This window comes from Pomacea canaliculata, linkage group LG3 (assembly GCF_003073045.1).
Source record: "Pomacea canaliculata isolate SZHN2017 linkage group LG3, ASM307304v1, whole genome shotgun sequence".
NCBI lineage: Eukaryota > Metazoa > Mollusca > Gastropoda > Architaenioglossa > Ampullariidae > Pomacea > Pomacea canaliculata.
The window spans coordinates 17628030-17651077 of record NC_037592.1 but is presented as its reverse complement, the minus strand read 5'-3'; the positions used below and the strand labels follow the sequence as shown (position 1 = coordinate 17651077).

Sequence of the window (23048 nt, the reverse complement as noted above, 5' to 3'; positions counted from 1 at the left end):
AGAAAATACGTGGTTACATCGTGTTTTAATGGCAGTGTTAATGGTAGATATAATAGACAAGCAGCCTTGCATTACTGTGAGGAGTGTGCACCAAACAGTATTTAATTCTCAAATGTACATCTCTGTGTAACGCTCTACGCACTGCACACTGATTGGTGATGTCATCAAAACTTGTTGTCCAACTGAACAAAGAACACTTATCAGCATGTACAAAGTTCACCGGTCTCGCCTCATTTTAATTTGAACCTAACACACACTCCCTAGCGCCCACAAAATACAGACTTTATGCTCATCCCATTTATGCTTTGTCAACAGTAATTTGAGTTTGTCTATTTCTATGAAGTATGCAGCACATGTAAACATAGAAATCTAATAGAAAATACTTTTAATTAGTAACGATCGTATAGTGTTAAAATTCCAACCTAATACATGTACATTTCAAGTGTATTTCAATCACGGATGCAGGTGGCTAAAACATTTTTTCAACTGCTGTCTGTACCATGAACTGCAGTTAGCGTTAGATTCACTCCTCCCAGAGAAAGCAACGTTTACACTTTATTTTAATAAGTATATAGGTCACATCGAGCACCTTTTCTGAGCAAACTGTCCACATTGAGCAGCTAAATCAATTTGTTCATATATTTTTGACTCCCAAAATTCTTCCTGCCTACAATTAGAAGCATCGCCCCCCCCCCCCAAAAAAAAAAAACCAACAAAACAAACAACAAAAACACAGAGCAATCTTTGTTTTCTAAAATAAAAGTAAATAAATACAATTGTTATTGGAATGCCATTTTTTTTAAAGTCTAGCTCTGACCATTTTAAACAACTATGTCACACACACAAGAGCCTCTGTCTCAAACAGAACTCGCTTACAGTCAGAAAAGACAAAGAAAATACCGATGCCCACTACTGCTGTTCGCCATTTTACAAAATTCAAGAGAACAGTTGAAAGGTGGGTTTCCTTTCTTGGACAGTTTTTGATCTTTTTAAGTTTTCTGTGCTTACACCTTAAATTTCCGTTGTTTGGTGCCCGAAAAATGCGGGGAGAAACTGAGTCAACAGAGTTTTCTCCCTCTTGTCATGTGATGGGGCAGAAAGTGTGTGTGTGGGGGGGGGAAGTGTACTCATTGACATTACAATTATAATTATGTACCCTACCCTAATGCTGTACTAAGGGAGTGAAGCGCCATCCAGTTTTGGAAACGACCCTTCTTTTTCCCTCCGTTGAAAACAGTTTGATGCATTTCATTTGATGTTTATGTTTCATCCCTCTTTAATTAACGTAACACACCCGGATGTGGCTAGAACTGCACATGCGTAGAGACCTACACAAGGGTTTCGAGAGCATTCTCCTCGCTGTGCATGGAGCTCAGTCCCGTGTCCTGAGAGCTGCAGTCATCGTCCAGTAGCCGATGGCCGTCCAAGTCCATGAAACGCACAGTCTTTGACGCGTGGAGTCGCCACCTGCAATCTATTTGCACTACAGGTGGGTGGTCTCCACCCGCCGTTCACCTGGCTGTCTTTGAACATGTGGCGCTGTCCTGCTGGAATGATGCAGCCAGCAGTCTTAGTCTGATCAGCAAACACGGTTACAGGGTCAAGGTCTCTGCCGTGCAGCCCCGCGCCATTTACTAACGATTTTCTATGAGGCTCGCCTTCAAAAAACACGTGACCGTCGGCGCTCGATTTCATTGGCCAGGAATCTGAGACATTCCAATCTGGAGGAACGCCTTTCTGGGACGAAGGGTGTAGCGACTGGTGACAATCCACAACAGAGCTTCCGTTGGCATGGAGTCTCGTAAACTTGCAGGTGGTATCCAGCACCAGATCGCACGGTGCCTGAACAGCACGACTCGGGGGCTGCTGGGGTTCCAAGCCCGGCATGCAACTCTCGGAACTGGAGTCGCTAGTGGCCAGACCACTGTCGTCTGGTGTCGCTAGCGCTGGCCTGTCCTCAGCCGCCCTCCGGTATTCCACAATAATGTCAGGCACGTAGACGAGGCGGTGGCTTTCGTATCCTGTCATCTTATAGTTTTGTTGCGAAAATGCCCCTGGCAAATTGGGATACTCGTGACTGAGCACGACTGATGGTTTGTCCCTTTCCAAAGGATTCTCCGTTCTTCGATCGACTTCAACAGTGGGCTTGTCATTCGTGTCCACAGGTCGTACATTGTGTCTGTGCACAGAGTGGAGGTGTGTGTCTAAGAGGTGGTGCTCACCCTTATATTGATCGTTTGTTTGTGAGTGTTCTGACGTAAGATGCTCGGTGAGCGAGTTGTCAAGTTCTTGAAACTGCGAACCCGAAGGAAAGTGCGAGCTACTGTGGAAACCAGATGACAATGCCAAATCCATCTCCTCAGCTTCGTGCAGCTCTGCGACTAGCAGCTGCAGTTGCTGCCCTTTGCTGGCAAGCTGTGCGTCGAGGTGGCTCAGCTCCCGTGCCACTTCCATTTCCTGCTGCTGCTGTAGGACACTGGTAGCCACCGCACGCACCAGCTGCACGCGGAGAGCCTCCGCTTCTCCAGCCTCCTTCCGTTCCCCTGGCCACGCCGCCGCCGCCGCCGCCGTCCGCACCTTGGCCGTGTGGAGTTCCTCCGTCAGATTGTGCGCCAGCTGCCGCAGGTACGTCAGACGCTCCACGAGGTCATGCAGGCGCGCGCAGAGGTCTAGGTACTCGTCCAGCGACTCCTCGTCAAGGGAGAGAAGCAGGCTGTCTAGGCTGTCTTCACCTGCTGCTGCCACCTCATCGTTTTCACCGCGGCCGCTGTCGAGGTGCAGGTAGGCGTGCTGCACGTAGTCCTGGCCGTCTCGCTGCACGCGCGTCAGATGCAGGCGCGACTCGTACTGCGCGATCTTGCACTCCGTCTCGCTCACCCGTCGGTGCACTTCCTGCAGGTGCTGCTCCTGCCGCACCACTTGCTGCGCCAGCTGCTCCAGGGTGCGCTGCTTTTCGCAGTGCGTACACGAGCGTCTCCCGGTGCACCTATCGAGAGAAACGATCCACGTGAGAGGTGTGTATACTAAGACATCCTGTGGTATGCGCGTGCGCAGTTTTGAACCTGCTTGGTGACATCGAGTTTTATATTTTATTTTTGACAAATAACAAACCAAACAATTAAATTTTTTTAAAAAGACGTGTACATCTGCAATCAAGAAATAAGAAATCGATCAAACTTTTTTATGCTCTGCCACACTAAAGCGCACGTGCAAGCGAAAAAAAACATCGCTTATCTTGCTGAGAGGTGTCTGACCTGGAGGACTGGGGATGACGCAGACAATGGCGGCTGGAGCGCCGATGACGTCGACGAGACCGCGCGTCGGGCCCTGGCGGCAGGAAGTAGTCGTCCAGTCGCCGTAGCATCAGCTGCACATCGGGCTGCTGCGCGCCCCAGGACGTCCAGACCTTGACGATCTTGGTACGGCCTGCCAGGGGGCGCTCCACCGCCCGCCAGCGCTCGAAGACAGCGTAGTTGGCCGTGCTGTCCGTCTCCAGCTGCCCGCGCGAGTACAGCAGTGCGTAGATGACGTCATCGCAGGTGGTGCGGCGCGTCAGGCCCGTCATCCACTTCTGCACTCCCTCCACCACGATGGGGATGTCGCCCACCCACGCGTCGGCCGCCATACCTGCGCGCTCACCTGTCGGCCACCGTCAGCGGCACTGCTCCAAGGCATCAGCGTCCTGCCACGAGAAAGAACGAAAGGCTTGAACCAACAACTAGCTCTCTAGTATTGCAGTTTCCGGAATACAAGATCCAACAAACACATTGCCGAAAAAAGAGATTTTTTTTTTAACACCACCGTCATAGAAAATGCCATTAATACATATTCAACAAATGTGTCCATAGAAGAAGGCGCTTTTTGTTTTTGGAATACGGCAAGGGTCATTTCTCCACAGTTAACATCTACCACAACCTCCAAGTCGTGGCCACTTTCCAGAAAGGCTCATCCTGTGTTCGCGAACCACCAAGCCACCTGACTATAACACATAGCCTTCTGTTGTCTGTTGGATCGCCCTCAGGACTCACATTCAGTTCCAGTGATTGAAATCTTTGTAATGGCGGCAGGCCTGGGAACGCCATACGCTCTTGTGAAACAATTTGGAACAGCCCGGTAGAATGCAGTTGTTAAAGAAGAAAGGCACCACTCTAAAAGGAGAGGGGTGGATTACCAAACCCGTCAGGGTGAGGCTCGTTTGTGACGTCACCACCTATGTCCACTATATTCCACCCCTCCTCACCTCTACACGTAGTCTGTCATGACTGTAGACACCCACAATGAAAGATAACCAGCTTAGCCTCAAAAGATTTTTTGTGAGATTTATGATATAACAAAACTGAATGTGTAACTAGGGTGACATGCTATTATGTTTGCGGTCATCAGAAAAAAAATTGTCATGGTAACATATTCGACCGTGAGTCCTGGTTAAGATGGTCCTTAACACCGGCACACGCGCCAGCCTGGGTTCAAAGGCAGGTGTTGGAGGGTGGCAGGAAGTCTTCTCGCTGTTGGCCACGGCAGGAAGGCGCTCACCACCCGGCCACAGTGACAACTCCGCTATGCCACACTTGAGGCTGCCCCGCTGGCAGGCTTGCAGGAAGCGCAGTACTACCCCTTTAATCCCTCTCAGGTCAACAGCGGGCCGCCACAGGCCCACCCAAGTCCAAGTAATCCCACCCAGCTGCAGTCAGCGCCCACTCTCACCCATCGGTACTGGGGTACATTGCGCGGAACTACTGTCTTGTCACCTGTCAGCTTTTCTTGGAGTTGACTAGGGAGAGAGGAACGAGCATGTCTGTGGTGTTGAGAGAGCCACGGCCATGATCTCTCGCTGTGTCCGTCGCCTGTATTACAAGAATGCACACACACACATGTAGATCGACACAGACATCTGAACAAATGTAAAAATTAATGCGTAGATAACGTACGATGAAATCTCAAACGAGCATGAAGGTACGCGCACACACATGCTCGCACATTACGAGTGACTAATTATGAGGCTTACTGCCACAAATCATTGAGAGCAAGCACGCTCGGGACGAGTGAGACGAGGGTTGGGAGGAGAACCTCAAATTAATTAAAAGCAACCATTAACCTCTAAGCCTTTTCTCCAGTTCTAGAGCAAGTGTGCGCGTGCACAAACACACTTATTAAGTCCGTGCATTCTTATGTTTTTGCAATCAAAGTGTAGGTTGTTCCCAACACTATGACTGACCAACGCTGTGTGCCATGAGGGTAGAGCTACCCCAGGGTGGAACCACCAGTGTCTATCACATCTCTAAGCCGAAGTGACTTACGAGCTGCCAAGACTACCCGTACCTTGTAGGCAGACCGAGAGCTGAGAGTGAGAGAAAGAGAGAGTACAGGTTCGAGAACACACTTCAGCTGTCTAAACGCTCTTGATGTACACCTGTATCTCGAAGGATTTTGCCCACCCATGTTCCCTCCCCCTCCCCACTCTCTTAGCGGGTCATTAAAAACAACTTCCCTCCGATACCGTGTGTGTGGTGAAGGCGTTGTGCTCCGATCGCTTTGTCCCCGCAGATAAGGTCGGCACGAGGGCTGGCAACATGTCAGGGAACTGCAGGTTGTGGCAGAGGTCGGTGTCAGGTGAACCTCACTCCCCCAGTGGTGAATGTAGCTCCGAAACAACGATGTGAACACATCTCTTAATACTGGTCGAAGCAGTTAAATGTAGACGAATGTTTGATCAAGTTTACTAAAGTTATTACACATCTGTCACCAGAAAAAGCTTTGCCAATTTTGGTCAAAGGTCCAGCGACATGTGTCTGGTTAAGAAAGGACTTGAAGGATAGTATGTGCCAGCGCATCTTCGTGGGACGAGATGGAAGATTATGTCCAAACCATTTTTGAACACTTGCAGCACCTGATGTCGGGGCTCTAGAGACAACTGGTTAAAAAAAAAACACCGCACAGCTGTAGTTGGCCATCATGTCTTTCTCCAGCAAGCTTTCTTACATGTTAATAATGAACAAGAAAATATACGGACCAGCAACAACGTGGGCACACCTTTCAGAAACTTAGCGAATGTACCTAAAATTTTCCACCTTACTCCAACAGTCGTCGGACAGCCGTAAAACCTCAGCTTGGTTGCTGATGAAATGTTTTTTTGTGTCAGAACAACACTTAGCGACAGCAAGGCTGCCAGACGCCAGGCCATAAAAAAACAACAAAACAACAGTCGGAAGCGTTGTTGTCGCAGTGTTGGGAGTCAAGGTGAGGGTCCTGGGCGAGTGCAGCGCGGGAGGAGCTGCGGGGGGTGAGCAAGCGAGCCAGCCTAACTGCAGCAACAAAATGTCATTAACTGAGTGGCTGTCATCCACTGCCCCCGATGCCCGGGTCGCCAGCCGCCACCGAGCGCATTAACCTCGAGAGTCACCTTGCCCTCGGTTCATGTCACTGCAGTCTTAGTGTGTTAATTGTGGCTGGTGTAGGGGTGGTCGGAGGGTTGTTGCTGGTGGTAAGGGAGTGTCATACCCAGAGGGAAAAATAAGAAGGTGGAATTCTGGTCAATGCAGCGTGTTGCTACATGATGTTACCGTGTTGCTACTCAACATACAGACATCATTTCAAAAGCTTAACTAGTTATTCTTACCAGATTTATAATGCTGCGCTGGGTATTTGCCAACAAGTACAGACCATGCAGCTTACCAAAATTATTAATAATAATATAATAAATTTGTATGCATGCGCTTCTCAAGGTAGCCATGTCTGTCCCACTTGTTACAATATGCAGTTATTGTGGATTAGACTACTTCTTTGTAGATGTTCTACAGTCGACACCAGGGAAGGTCTCCAGCCCCGAGTTTAGGATCAGAGGTCAGGCCCACTGGTATGGGTTACTTCACTCCTCACCTGCTGCACTCACTGGTGCATGATTTCCATTTTCACTTTTGGCGAGACAGTGTGTAAATGTCTGCCGCTCAAGGCGGTTGGCAAAAACCGTGTGACATTTATCGGAAGGACATTAAATCCCGTTCGTAGAAGCAAGTAACCAGATGCATACATATGACGATGCACCCGCAATAATGCATGCATATTCAAGCAGGATAACACACACGTGAAATGTTTCAGACTCGTTGGCATGAAGGAGCGAACAACGGTGTAACGGTCCGCTCACAGTTCTTACTAGTACCTCGAAGTCGCAAGATCAAGGAGGGTTTCAAGGTGGATTTATGCTGTAATTATCTCTCGATATCGGAAATGAAAAAGGCCGTTTGCCAGTGGTTTATATGGGTTACATAACCGGTGTCGATGATGGTAATGTAAAGCCATTCGTTATTAGGAAGTTCAGAATACGCCCCAGTGTGTACATGTGAACATGATTGGAATAAGGCACGATGCGTAAAGGAAAATCGCATCACGATGCATGATGGTCGCTACTTTTGTCACCTCCGCACCAAAATTCAAAATCATCGGCTACTTCCATCAGTAAGCATAGCTTGCATTAAGCCCTTTCTTGTCGTGGTGGTGTGTTCAGAACCGTACATACTTCACTTTGATTGCAGACCTCAATTATTCCTAGACGGGTTAACTGGGGCAAACGATGTCTGGTCCATGACTGGTGGAGTTCGTCAAATGTTATTGCTAGTAGGCAACAGAGAGACAAAGACTAAGAAAAAAAAAGTCAGAATAAAGAGGTCAAGTTCACACATCTAGAATTAGGGTGCTAGCATCGCTGAAGCAAATCTTCCTTCCTGTATAACGAACTGCATCATATTGTTGAGGTAAATTTCCTTTATTTACAGTGAAGTGAATGTTGTAAAGGTAATTCTCCACTCTGCTATTATGACAGACGACTGACTACGTGAACGCAAGGTGCACGCGTTTGGACATCTTCGCCGCTGTATGCCACGATTATAAATATTCCAAACATGGAATTTCCATCTTTTAGCTCGGGTGCCTATCAGCCCCAGATGTCCTACTTCTTCCTGTTAACCCCCACCCCTAGCCACCCTCTACACCCACTGGCAGGTTGGCGGGTAGAGAGCCCATTACCATATTCAATCTGCATGCTCTCACAAGCCGGCAGGAAACGGGCCACTCCAGGGGTCGTCTGGCTGTTTGCAAAATTCAGGGCTGACATGCGATGCAAAGGACTGATGATAAATTTATGGGCAAGGACTCAGGCAAGGGTTTGCCAGTTATTACAAAGGTTGTATCACCCAGGCTGTTACAAACAAAAAACCTGCCGGGCCATTCATTACTGTTTAAAAAAGTCTTTACTGATAAAGTGTTATCAAGGTAGGACCTCGAGACGTATATCGGGGATCTACTCTTCTGAGAAAATAATTGTTTACTATGTATTTCATTTCCCGTAGATACACACAAAAGCAAGACATGATAGTTTGATGTGTAACTATGTGTATAGAGAAAGTAGCAAAAGTGTGAGAGACTGGACACTTTTTGTATGTCTCTCGTGCACGCACATACAGTGTGACCAACATCTGTGGTCGGTTGAATTATAATTCTAAGGTTACAGCTGCGCTGGGGTCTGTGAGAAGACAAGAACAACCTTCCTTAGATGGCGCAAAGCAAACTGCATCGTCAGCATCCCAACGGTGTAATGCTATGGAAACATGATGTAGGCGCCATGACACAGATGTAGTAGATGGCAGTCATTACCACTTGTCATGGCTGGACATCAGGAGGGACAAACAAGGATGGCAACAAAAGACAGCAATAGTTGTGGCATCGCAGCGATTACCGAAATGTGAGAGGGGAGAGGAAACACCACGTGACAGCATTACAAACGTTACCGAGGAAACATGAAACAGCGAGCCGTGCACTGTAGTCAAAGAAGGGCGGGAGCTTCCGACATTACAGCTGTTATTAAGCTGTTACTAAGACCACCAGACTGTAGTAGTAGTAGAACCGTCCAGTTTCTGGCTGTACACAGATTCCCTAATTAGGATTGCGTTTACATCCTCTGAATGGCTCGGTCCTGGTGTCGAACCATTCCACGCGCATGCGCAGACTCTAGCGACCTTTACGGTCTGTAGCCTCCTTGAAAGCCAAATACAAAAAAGTTGTCATGTCTGAGACGTGGTGGGTCGGCTGGCCTCAGTGGCGGTGACCTACGCCATGACACTGCTGGGCGCATGTCAGAGCACACCAACAATCATGGACACCGAGGGTGAATGGGTGACTGGAGGAGTCAGGAGGAGATGGATCCTAGGGACCGATCTTCCCGATCTCTAATTTGCTGCCCCCCTCCCCCACTCTCTCACTCTTTTCTTATCAGAGAGCATCTTCCATACAAACATGCCTTCTCTCTTTCGTCACCTTTTGTCCTCTTTCTTTCTGTTTATCAAACTCACACACACTTTACGCTCCATTTCAATTATTTTTTATTTGTTGACTCATCGATGTGCGTCTTTAACATCAAAGATGACTTTCGTTTTTAGCTACAGGAGGAAATTGCCTGTCTATTGTTATCGAGTGAGAACTGAGACTCTAAGCTCCAATAGAAGACTGCAGAAGTTCTTGAAGGATGATGAGATGAGAAAGACAGAAAAACAGAGGAAGGGGGAAAGATGACAGCAAAGGAAAGGAAGAGAGCGGAAGAAATTCAACAAACTCGTTAATCTCGAGGTGTAGCCTGCTGGTGAAGTAAAAAGCGAACAAAAGGTTGCAATTAGACCTTTGGTCTTAACAAACCTTTCTATTATTTGCATATTTGGAAGACACAAGAATCAGAGAACGTTTACATGTGCAACAGAAATTTCAAGCATCCAAGGGTTCACCAGCTTCCTCATCACTGGCGCATGGCTTCCTCCATATATGGTGCTGCACGAACAGTGTCTCCCCCACATCCCCCAGCCCCTACCCCCTCACACATCCCACAGCTGACTTGAGCAGCCTCATTGTTCAGCCTTTTCTGCCATCGTTCGTTCCTCAGTCGCATGTATCCTGAACACTGCGCAGCGACAACACCTGACATTTACCTGGAGCACACGGCGGGTGCAAGCGTTTTCCTCCACCTCCTCTCCCACATCCCTCTTCCATCCCTTATCGTCCTCTTTGGCAGGTAACGTCCCGAGTCAGCAGACGTGACGTCAGCGGCACACCAACGTATGCACAGCTTAGGAACGACAAGACAGCGCGCGCGGTCAAGCCTCGGAACATGCTGAGGATGCTAGAGCAGGTAAAAGATAAACTACTGCAAGTGGGAGAGCAGAGATCAGGTGACAGTACCAGCACTCCTGTACACTCGTCAGACCTTCACTGGAACCCGACGAAACGGTCGACCGGTCGCTAGTAACCGACAGAACAGCGACCACTTCTGGTCGTGAGACTGAATGGCACGCGCCCACTTAACTAAGCATCCCAAGTCTGTGTCCGCCCCTCCCCAATCCAACAAAAAGATCATGCAGCTTGAATGTAAAACATCTAACGCTGCCTGTCTCCCAGCCTCTCTTCCTCCTTCCCTCTCTTCTCCCTCTTTGTAAATTCTCAAACCTGCCCTCTCCTCCCCAACACATTTCAACCTGTCAGCGTGCGGTGCATTGCTCACATTGTCCAAGGTGTAAGCCTGGTGTGCATTTCCTTGCGTTTACAATGGGGTGGGATAACACCTTGCTGATCACCCAGAACCTCGTATTTCGTCGACCCGTTGGGGCGTGTGAGGAAGCGTGTGTTCACCACCTTGCTGAGCACGCGTGGACGCCGGCGCCATGTTGTGACGATCCGTTGCGCACCGCGGGAGAGGATGGGAGGAATCTGCAGTGGTGTAGAAACTTCTGGTACATACGTCACAGCAACCATTCCTCCTGCGCACATATCCTCACAAAAATGTGCAGACAGTACCCACCAGCGTCCAAAAGCATCTGTGGTTCCAGGAACCTTCAGATCATCAGGAGGCTTCAAAAATCTTCACGTGGATCAGGTTTCAGAACCGTCAAGGGATTCACTGCAGTCATAACGACATCTTCATAACCTTTTTCCATGCATCAAAAACTTTTATATGAAAGCTTTTTTTTCTTATCACCTTCAAGCAATATACGGATATAGGTGGGTAGACAGAACTGGGTGATACAATGTGATACAGAGGAAGGTCAAAGACCACTTTAGAGGTATGCCGATTTACCTGGCAACCTTTTCGTGCACATCTGTGACACGTTGACCTGACGACAGTCACACAGCTGTCAACACAGACCAAACAATGTGAGGTGCATTCAAGATATGGCAGTTAAAAGTTTAAAAAACGGTTTATCAATATGAAACATCTCATGTTAGGTCAGCTCTCACCAAATGACTGTAACTGTCTACATACAGCCAAGAGAGGTTCTCGGGGACAGTTACGTTGCTATGGGCAACCGACATTCTCAGTGCTGTCAGTTACCAACGCTATTTTGAGTGTCCCTGTGAAGATAAATCAGATTAAAAGTGTTACTGTCGAGAGATAACATTATGTTTGTTCTTGTCAGTAACAGTAATGTTAGTAATCTCATGACACCGATAATTGAAAACCTATAATAAATCAAGCAGAGTGTGGCGGTGTGTGTTTGTGACGAATAGTGATTAAAACCTTGGCATATCCGCACCATTTGAACGATTCCCATCGAAGCTGGCATGAAAATTTGGCTTAATTGTTGCTCGGTCATAGACTATGTTTGTACGCCTATGCTGCTTGGAGCAAGTTTTTTGTTTGTTTCTGTTCTAAGATGTTACCGGTGCTCCAAATAAAAACAAAGCAGAAAAAAAGTTGAGTGGTACCTCTACATTGCAGAACAAACGTGGACAACTCGTAAGTTTGAGACGGTTCCGATGAGAAAGAATGAGAGAGACAGAAGACGGGAAGGAGTGAGGCAAGCGAGAGACAGTCAAAAGAGGTAGAGAGAAAAAAGGAAAGAGTTGTAGGGCAGGTAGCACCATCCACAATAATTAGTCTCTCCGTCTTCACTCGAAACTTCGTACCTCCGCTGCCGAACATGAACTGTCAACCTGTCAAGCTATGGAAGAAACATCAAGAGTACAAGTATTTTACTATATCACAAAACTGACACCCGTGCATAAATATGTGCTCCTCAAATACAGTGACAAATTAAAAGTTGACAATCACATCACAGCTGGAAGTGTCAAGCGGGAGAAGCCTGATACCCCAGATACCTCAGAAAGTCAGATCCTCTGCCTGTCTTGAGCTGGTTGCCGTAGTTTGTAAAAAACCAGGCCTAATCTGAAAGATATGAAAGGCAGCCATACAGCAGTCACGACCTTTCGCGGCCGTGGCAGGTATTGGTGGATGATGGCTTTAGGAGGGGAAGACCTTAAGCCGGGTGTTTCGACACAAACCTCCCAAGCCTGGGTGGCGAGTACAAGTAAAGGAAGGGTTAGCTGCTCGCACTCACCGTCGCCGTTCAGGCGCCGAGGCGCTCGTCTTGCTGTGCAGCCAGGCATCGAGTGCGCCTGACATTTGCGTCACCTGCAAGCAGCCCTGCGAGACGCACCCGTGACCCGCGGTGACCCCGGCATCTCGCCTCGTTCTGACAGCTTGGGTAAACGTGCCGACGCCGAGGGTATCGCAGAGCGCGATCGGCTCAGTTATTGCCCCTCGTCACCCTCAGTCAAACCTGTCCCGAACTTTGTCACGCCTTCGTCTAGTGGACCAGCTCTCATCCAACAGCGGGAATCGTTGTGAATGGCACTCTTAATTGTATACACATCCTCGATTAAGTAAATATGAAACAGCAGACGACGGTCAAGTGGACGTGTGCACATCGTTATCACAAAAAAACATTTGTTCCAGTTGTTAAACGACATGCGTGGACGAATGTTTGACAGTTTGGAAAAGTTTGTAAATAACCGTCACGCCAAACGTTTGCCAAGATAAGTCCGTTAAACAATGGCTTAAAGAAAATTCTGCGATACAACGCAGAACTCACAAAGCGACATGGCTCTCAGTTACTCTCCAGGAAGGTGGAAATTGTTGGCGAACAATGAACCTTTCTCAACAAGAGCCTCATAAACCTGAAAGATTGGACTTCACGGTAACCTAAAACTGATAACACCCGGGGTGTGTGTGTGAGAGAGAGAGAGGTGCATTTGATGCTGAAAGGGTGTGTGATCGTGCGTATGTATATAAATGTATACTATATACATATAATATTTATATTATACAGAGCTTCGAGCTTCTCAGGTTTGGTGTTGTGGAAAAGGCGCTGTATAAATTGAAAATTGAATATCCTTGCCGAGCATATCATTGGAAATTATTAAAAATGTTTAGCTCTGTGCTGTTGGTATTTAACGACCCTTAAAGTTTAGCTGAGGGAAAGTTTAATGCTTCGTAAAATTTTTTAAAATGTTTTGCTGTAAGTCAGGTAGGCACGTGAAGGAGGCAAACACAATACAACAATACACAGTCTTAGCTTGACACCAGTTATTTCTTCATCTCCGTCTCTCGCCAGATTAGGTTTACTATCGAATTATCCTCCTTTGTGCAGGAGGATGGCGGCAGGAAAACGAGTTAGTAGGACATAATTATACAATCCCTGAGCAAATGAACGTACGGTAGGTCTAGTATAACAAAAGTCTTCTTTTTATTTCAAGGATATAAGCTCTTGTAATTGTGTCTATACAGTGCCATGATCCACATAAAAAAAAATTCTTAGTGTTGTTACTAAGTACTATGTTTAGCGAAGAAGAGCGAAAAAATTGAGAAAGGTACAAAACAGATTGGGCGGGAAAAGTTACCAGTATTATCTGGTAGAAGTTCTAGTCATGCTCCACAAACTTGTGACATTTGCCAAAACAAGTGGAGGGCGGACGTGGAGGATAAACCAGTCAGCATGGTCACTGCATTCACATTCAATGATATTAGCTGAAGCCACGAAACGAAACAAAAATTAATTGGACAGAAGAGACGAGGAAAAAAAAAAGGAGAGAGAAGACAGCGAACTTCGCTGCTAAGAAACGAAACACAAAATAATTGGGAACAAATTACCATAAGCATTCAGTAGCCTGACACAATCAGAACAATACCTTGGACGAGAAAAGAACTTTAAAAAATGAAAACAAGGCAAGCGAGGAATTTTTTTTAAACCCATTCAAAGACTAGCAGAAGAGCTTTGCTATAAGGGATGGGGGTGTGACACGTGACCTACTGGCACTAGACACTCTACCTGTCAGTGGTCGTGACCGGCGAAGTGGACCTAAATATGAGATGAGCGAGGAGACAGACGGAGGACTGTCTTGGGACCAGTGCCAAGATAGTCCTCCTGTCAGTTTAATTCTATTTCCAAAACCCGCGGCCATTACATTGTCTAAAACACGTTTTTGCAAAAACGAAACACATGTTCACGAGATGTACACACCAAAACCTTCGCCAGCTATACGTCACATTTATTTTTCTATTTTCTACATGATCTCCCTATTAAAATTAGTTTACAACTTTCTGTGCTTATGCATGATCCAAGTGCGATTCCATTTATTAACATTACTAATAACAGACTTTGTACGGGTATTTTTTCGAGCTCCACGTGCTGTACACGAAACACTGCCAAGGAACCGAGAGTTCACCAAACACGAAACACATTACGTCAGCAAACGGCAGACAGCGCGTGATAAGCGTTGTACTGCCTGACGTCAGAGAACTGTGTTCAGCCTGAGGTGCTTTCACCTGAAGCCTTTTTAGTTTTGCAAAGAGTCCTCATTGCCTCGACATAAACCTGTCACTGCACCAGCAGTGTTAAGCCAACGTGTTTAAAAGAGTTTTTGTGGCGGACTAGGTTAAGTATCCAACAGCAAAACACTTTGTCGTGGGACTCCCAAATTAACGACAAAAATATAAGCTTGGATGAACCCAAACACGTGTCACTACAGTGCCCGCGACAAAGGGAAACTGTAACAAAGTACTAACCACCTACTGGCCAGGAAGAAAACTGTGTCAGTCAAAACACTTCATACCTAACACAGTTGCATGTGATTGTAATGAGACTCCGAATAAGAAAGTTAAAGCACGACTTTAAAGAAGTTGCTTCCTTTTGCTAACAAATTGAAGAACCGTCCCTGAAGTTTTTTTTCACCAATTTTTTTTTCGCTACAGAAATGCAAGGTCATAGTCAAGTGGACCATCCGCCCTCCCCCACCTGTCTGGTCTTTACCATGACGTGTCCTCGTCAAAACTCACAAAGACCGTTATTGTTCAGGGTATCAAGGATGTGAGTGACGTCCTCCTGATACTCAGGACCCATTGCCATGCACAATGAGCTCAATAATCGCAACATTCCTTGCAAGATCCTACAGAAAAGCGGAGAAAAATGAAAAAAAGAGATTGAACCAGGACAGATGACAACAGCTTTGCTCTGCTTTGATTGTTCTTACCTGCACGACAAGCTTGTTAAGTATTCAGGACATTGCTCTCTAAATCTTGTTAGCGATGCAGACCCTTGCTCCTTTCGTAATCGTCCAAACTCGGACGCATGCGGTTCGATAACCGTGTGTCGCAGAGACCCCTTCCTTCTTCTTTCACAAGCAAACCTGCCGTTGAATGGGTACCTGACTCCGAAGAATGTTGGAGGAGGTAAGGCAGCGAATGAACCACCCTCATCAAACGCAGGCTCCGCCGAAAATGATGATCACCCTCACGAAGGAGCATGCACTTAGCTTAAGAGAAGTAAGAGATGTGGACAGAATACTTTGGAGTGAAAGGAGAAAGTATGCAGATAAGTAATTTTAAAAACATACAGAAGACACAAAAAGGAACAAGGGAACAAATAACAGGGATGATGAGTGTCATAAATCTGCAGAGTAAGACGAGCAGACGGACTAGTCAGCTGACTGTAATCACAACTACTGACAGCTGTGTCGGTTGGTGTTGGGAGTAGTGTTCGTGGAACAGGTGTGTTTTAGTGCATGTTAATGGATTCGATGGTGGGTAGATGGCGGATATGTGCGTAAAGTGAGTTTTGTTCTGAAGCACAGTAACTAAACCCCGGTGATCATGTGGTTGTCATGGTGACAGGGACAGAGAGCGTGCGGTCATCAGACGAAGAACCGAGTTATCCTGGTGTTGAGAGCAGAGTGAGACTCAGGTGTGTCGAGCAGTACAACTGAGTATCATCGAGAAATATCAACAATCCATAATGAATGATGAAACTGGTTTTGTGCGTGAGGTCTTAGGCATCTGCAACTCGACCAGAACCCATCAGGCCCTAAAACACACAGGGTCTGTCATAAAATAGTAATTTCGCCTCACTGAGGGTCACCGAACATTTCCACTTTCTTGACATCTCCAACCCAAGATCGCCAACGCCTATGAGGGCAAACAGGGGTTGTTTGGACAAGAAATGACTTTTTAAGCGGGTACTTCACGTTAATCTACTTATCTCTGACAACTGTCTGTTGTCCTGTTAATGATGGCGTGATTATGGGCAGACATGGCGCCCTCCGCAGGTTGTTTAGTGCGCATGTCACAGCACACATCAGCCTAGCTTACAGGCTGCAGCTTTTATATTTTTTTTTTTTTTTTTTCACGGTGTTAGTTTGAAATGCAGCTGTAAGACATCACTTTAGAGCTCTTACAGGTGTGAACCTTCCCGCCAACAGGTGTGTCCTCTAGTGACGTACACACAGCGTGATGTTACATATCAAATGTGACATTGCATCCTACATATTACACATACGATTTAAGGCAGTGTTATACAATTGCTGTACGATATGTTTCACTTTATCATATAACTTCGTTCAGATACAAAATTTCTTCTGGGAAAAATGATGAAGAACTTCACCTGTACTGGAGCATCCGGCACCCTCGTTTCTTCTGTGAGGCACCCAACCTGCGACCTGGCCCCTTCCCTCCAACCCCTCAACCCTCAGTCTCCCTCCTCTCATCGCCTCATAGACAAATGGTGTCACACAAGACAAATGCTACATAATGAGACAAAAGGTATGTACACACCTGGTCTGATTGCAGCCACAGGCCAAACAGCCTGTAAGGTTCCAGCAGGAGTAAATCACAAAGCGACCGTTGCCTTTTCAAACCTCTCCAGCCTGTTCGGGAGGTTTTAAGTTACCAACGGTAAAAATCAATGGCTGCTTTGAACACCGTGAAGTTCCCGTGTGCCTCATAAATTTCCCGAGTCTCGAACCACGTCAGCGGGGACAGTTCTAATCGATGGGAAATGATTATGTTCTGTTTTGCCTGATAAGTCGGGTGATTCGACAGCAACACATTGAAAATGCCAGATACTGGAGCTGAATGTGCACGATGTATATGTGTGTTGGACTGGGGTTTATTATGAAAGATATACGACTTCGGAAATAATGGCCAGTAGAGCAGAAATATGTTAAAAATATAATGAATCTAGGGTGTAAGACAAAAAAAAAGGTTATTAAAAAAATTCAGCAGAAACACAGAACAGTGCAAGGAAAGCACATAAAAGTCATAAGAAAGGACAACAACCACGACACATAACAAAATATTATGTAGAATTTCGTGAAATATTTCCAGCACATAGAGTATTTTTGAAAGTATTTGCATTTTAATCATAGCAACTCCATTTAATACTCAAAGGCAAAAGCACGATGTCATTCTTTGCTTCTGAAGCTGGGCCAAGTAAGACATCCATTCTAAACAAGTTATGAAGGGAGCACTATGATTTTTTACGTTAGCTTAAGTGGACGAGTCCAGCTCACAAAGTGAAACACAACAGTCTCTCATGAAATTCCTTTTCCACAGCAATAATTATAGGGAGTGGAACGTTGACTCACGATCGAGAACAACCTGACTGCATTCCTATCATAGTTCTGAGGCTGCCAAAATGGCCTCTGACGCCAGAACCCTTCACAGATCGTCATAGCCAGAGACCTGTGTACCCTCCTTCCTACCTCGTGTGGTACTGACAACAGCAAACATTGGTGCGGTACCAGCTCGTGTGGTACTGATAACACCTGAGAGGAAACTCCCACACACAGGCACAACACCTAATGGTGGTGACAACTGCCAAACGTCAAGTTCTGTTCACAGCCAGGTGAGACCCTCGGACACCAGGATCAATACCACTCTTGTCCAAGTGGAAACAGCTTGTAGAGCATAGATATCCCCTCCTGATCTACCCTTCACACGATCTCCTCCAACTATGAAAACGCCTTTTGACACCCATCATGGTGTCCACTTTAGGCTAAACCTTCCACTTCGGGGTCTCGAGACCGTTGACAGGCATGTTAAGGGTTACAGTGCGTGCACAGCGACACAGACAGGTAAACTCATACATACATACGTGGTGGAGGACAGGTAAGCAAGGGGGTCACGTGTTCCGCAATTTTGTTGGCTGAAAAACCAACTTCTCGTAGTAATAGTCAAAAATTTCTCAACGATGCAAAGACTAAAGATAGTTCCAAAACATTTGAACAAGTGTAAACACTTTTCATGTTAGTGTCACAAAATTCATCTTTTTTTCTTCACATGGAATGGTGATGCAATAATGGTTATCTACTCAGATTTTGTAACAAACAAAATTTACAAAATCAAAACAGCCTCATATGAGTCTTATCGAAAGTTTCTCATACTGATCTGAAATGCAATACTCGCAGACTCCTTGTCAACAGAACATTTTCACGAAGACAACAATAACTGTTTATACATCCACCATACGCAACCAATGTGTCAAATCGTTTGACAGACTACCTCCGCGTGAACCTGCTAGGTAAAATCACAGCCACGACCCTTTGTAACCCACTGCACAGTCCGTCAATTTAGGAACAACAGACTACCTGTGTGTCGTCGAGAGATCTTAGTTCTTTACCTAATATCATAAACCTTTCTCTAACCCAGACTCCCACCCCTCCTTCCTACCCACCCCTTGAGGCTGCTCGACGCCTTTAGCTGCACTAAACGCTTTGGGCAACGACACCGCCGATCTTCCCAACGCTAAGCATACAACAGACTGTTGTCGTTCTTTCTGTTCAAACTGCCACACACTTGCCACCTGTCTGTCAATCACCTTTGGCGGCGAGAGCTAAAGAAAGACGAGGTTTGTTGAGGGCCGCGGGCAGGCTGGCGATGGTCCCGCGCAGAAGATCACGCTTCTGAGAAGCTTGCGGGCCACCTCGTGTCACCTAGCGGGGACTGTTCCCATGAGTTAATTAATGTAGTCGCAACTAATTCCACGTGCCTTACTGTCATGGACGCGAAAAAGCACTCTGAAAGAATTCAGGAAAGGAATTCTGATCACTATGTTGCTACTACTATAAGCAAGAATGCGTGCACGCGTACGCTGCATGTGCGTTTGTAATTGTACCTACATACATACTACATAGACATGCATATGCAAACATAATATTAAGATAGTAGTCTCGTCATAATGAGACAGTTTATTAGGATTATAAGAGCGTCTTTACCCACTGTTAACCTATCACCTTTCAGTGTTTTTAAAGGCCCTTCATAATCAGACAAACATGGACGAACGTTTGACCAAGTTTGGTAAAGTTTTTCTTCATCATCCACTGTGCACAGGATATACTGTGTGTGTATTTACAGTGTGTGGTGTGTGCGCGCAATATATATATATTAATTAGTTTTCAATACTGTTTCATTTATGTAATGGTTAGGTGACGAATCCCTCTCTGTTTTCTCTATTTACAAATCATGCCATTAACATATGGATTATATTATAATAAAATATCAAGTTGAAAAATAATGTATATTGCATATATACCAACTTGAATATATTGATATGACTTTGCTCACACTCGTCAACTGCAGGTCGATCTTTGATGTTCCTCGCCGACTAAGAGAGAGGACATGGCGAAGATGTAAAACTGTATTATCATCGCTTTCTCCTCAACAGGACAAGCAGCCATTAGACACGAGGAGTAAGTCCTGGTAAATATGAGAAGGTGACGACTAGCGCCTTGTCACTGGTGTCTGGTTTCGACCCGCGCTGTTTCACATTGTGCACCAAATAAAAAAATTCTGCAAAAACCACTTCAGGAATGTTTACTACCTGAAGCGAACATAAAGAATCTTTCTAAACAATAGGTTCAGGAGCAATAAACTTCAAGATTATGTTGTGTTGTGTCTTTCTTTAGCTCTTGCAAAAATTATTCTGGTTTATGCTGTATATTTTGTCTACATTATTGACAAACAATCAAATGTGTACAAGATGTAACTGAATATACTGTTAGGTTTTGGCGAGAACAGCCGGGAACAAGAAGCCTCAAAATCTCAAAGTGCCAATCACCAAACAGAAATATTTCTCAAAGCCACAGAACAGAGAAACTGGACACCGGTGTATTCCAACAGAACACTGTTCCTCCCAAACCTTCCGAAAGTTCGTGAAACCATCCACTAACACTATTACAACCCAAGATTCCACTACACACGACCTATCAAGATGCGCCCTCAAAAGATACTTGAAGCTCAGCTCAACATCTGAGGACCTTGATTGTAGTCAGCAACGACCATATCAAGCTGACAGGCCATGGTGTCAGTCAGTTTGGGTGCTTGTAGCCCCACCTTACAGCTGCTGAACGGCCAGACACGAAGGCGGTGCTGTGTGGGCTGATGGAAACGACTAAACTCATTTGTCTGAAACCTTATCATGGCTGCCTAACTCCATCAGGAAGTGTTTCCTTTGTTTAGGCGCCATTACACCCACACATGATCAGCCAACGATGAAAGCTTCAGTCGGCCGCACACAGACAAGACCACCTTTGAGCTGGTCGGGTGGATACAATTCTGTAGCTGAATGACCACGAAGCACGGCTTAGGTCCTGCTGTCTGGGAGGATTTAGCTCGAAACAAGCATCCAGAAATATATATTTTAACCGATATTCAACAGCAGAATAGTTCACTCTTTACTGTTTAAGATACCAGTGTAACAAACTCCAGCTAACATAAACAGTGAGCATGATTCACAGCGAGATATGAAAGAAACAGTGTGAGAACTCGGACCTACAGTGCTTCTCTCGTCCTACAGAGATTAGATTGAACCACTCGACAAACACTTCAGATGGATTTGCAAGTCAGATGATGCGAGGATGACATCAACTAGCGAAGCTCCACCACTGGAGAAATAGAAATACTCGTCTGCCAGCGGAGTAATGAATGGAGGGCAGCAAACTCTCTGAAATACCCGGCTTTAGAAAGTTGGTTACAATGAATAATGCAGCAGGAGTAATAAAATGGTTTTCGTGGGTCATTGGGAAGCTTAATTTCATGCACACCAAGGACCCTTCAACATTGAACCTGAGGGTCCAGCTCCAAATCTCAGCTATTTCACTTCTTGGGGCGGGTGTATAAACTCTATATGGATGATAAACTGTGAATATTTCAAAGTGATTTTACCTGCCTGCTACATAGCATCCAGCTAGGGTGATTTTGCACCCGGCCCTTGAAAAGTGTGGATGTGAATGGCTCTCTTGCATAGACCACACAGTTGTAGTATCACTGTCATTACTGATGTAATAAGGTGTGTAAACAAACTGAACGGGTAACAGCTGGATATTCGTCGACAGCTGCAACACAAGACTCAGTGAGACGACCCAACGCACTTATTTTGCACCACATCACCCGTATTAATTTTGATTGTCGTTTCACCCGGTGTTGCACCCTGCAAGTTCATCGGGTGTTGCACGCGGCAATCTCATTCAGTTTATAGACTTTGGTCACAAAGAATTAACGTTTTCACGCAATGCCACCTCTTTAATTGGCTCTTAGAGAAGTCGGGTAGGTTCACCAGGTGCCGTGCTATGTTCCACCCAGAATGGCGCCATTCTGGCGAAGGCGACGGTAATTGTGAAAATAAAAGAAAAAAGAGTTAAAGCATACTACAATAGTATGAACAGAACCCCATGTGACACACAGTTATTACTGCTGACAATTATGTTGAAACCAAGGTCTACTCAGTCGGCTCTTTGTTTAACCCGAGGAAACTTTCTTCCCCTTTCTCTCTCTCTCACACACACAGACACACGCAAAGAATAGAAACCTACGCACTCACTCATTAGTAATGAGTTACCCGCGTTTGTCACGAGTAACCGTTCAACGAATGAAGTAAACGAAGGATGTGTGAAAGATGGCACACACCAGTGCTTGTGTGACAGTTGGTACAACCGTGAACACATGACTGACTTACCTGTGAACATGGACGACTAACTCGGCAGCTCACACTTTCGGTTGTTCGCTTCCATGTCAGATAATCACTACCAGGTCACTGCTAATTTTCTCTCCCTGAATACTTGCACAGATCGTGAGAAATAATCCCAATCCATACGCCGGAGGTAGTTATTCCCACGTCATGACTGCCAGGCGACTAGTCTCATGTCATGACTTCCTGCACTTACTGGTGTTGGCCTTGTAAGCCAATAATTTCACGTCCATTCTTCAGCAACCTTCTGGCTGGCTGTGATGAGGTAGTCATCAGTGTCGCTGCCCAGTCGTCAACACAACCATTCTCTCTTGAACCTGCGAGAACTTGGCAGCCTGGCATGGCACCTGTCTGTCCCCCCAGGTGGAGGGGTGATGTCGTCTTTCAGCAGCCGGCGCTGGCAGCCTATCCACTTGACGACCCACTTCTCGCTCCGTTTACTGCTCGAGCGCCGCCGATACTCCGCAGGTGAACGCCTGCAGTCGTCGTATAACGGTCGTCCGAGGCGGGAAGACCGTTACTCAACGGTGTGCAGACGACAGCTCCGCTGGGTGCACACGGCCCGCTGCTGTTCTGCGCATGCCGGGACAAGTGCGCGCGCAACTCTGTTCGAAAGCAGGTGACGCGGTGCGCTCACAACGGTCCTCTCGCTTCTACGCACTGCTGGCTGTGACGAGTGGAGGACACTTGACACCTTTCAGTTTTTCTAGATCCTTTGGCAGATAAACACATACACACCCCGGCAGACAGGTTGTAAGGTCCTTCACAGAGTTCAGCCATAACTGTGCTTTTATCACAAAAAGTTACTTTTCGCTTTTTGTGTCATAAATTGTTAGCAGGGTCCACAGACTTGTTATACAGTTTCAAAAGAGATATTTTGTGTGAAAATTATGAATGGTAATGTTCATTTTATATTATGGTTACAACAGCAGTAATAAG

The 23048-nt window shown here is 46.1% G+C and overlaps 1 protein-coding gene across 2 annotated transcripts; it reads right to left on the bottom strand.

Annotated features, from left to right (window-relative positions):
- Positions 1-368: 368 nt before the first annotated feature.
- Positions 369-22861, bottom strand: LOC112559371 (ras association domain-containing protein 9-like). 2 transcript variants are annotated; one of them, XM_025230556.1, is made up of 3 exons: positions 22098-22861; positions 3255-3682; positions 369-2986 (listed from the first exon to the last, which is right to left on the bottom strand). In XM_025230556.1, the coding sequence occupies exons 2-3, from the start codon at positions 3623-3625 to the stop codon at positions 1399-1401; spliced, it is 1959 nt and encodes a 652-aa protein (XP_025086341.1). In that variant the 5' UTR covers positions 3626-3682; positions 22098-22861; the 3' UTR covers positions 369-1398. The 2 variants fall into 2 exon arrangements, with proteins under 2 accessions (XP_025086341.1, XP_025086343.1); XM_025230558.1 differs by lacking the exon at positions 22098-22861 and adding an exon at positions 4029-4224.
- Positions 22862-23048: the final 187 nt, after the last annotated feature.

Coding starts and splice junctions, on each gene's coding strand:
- LOC112559371 (XM_025230556.1), bottom strand. CDS start 3,625: ATGGCGGCCGACGCGTGGGTGGGCGACATCCCCATCGTGGTGGAGGGA. Junction 2,987..3,254: donor CGTCATCCCCAGTCCTCCAG/GTCAGACACCTC, acceptor TTCTCTCGATAG/GTGCACCGGGAGACGCTCGT.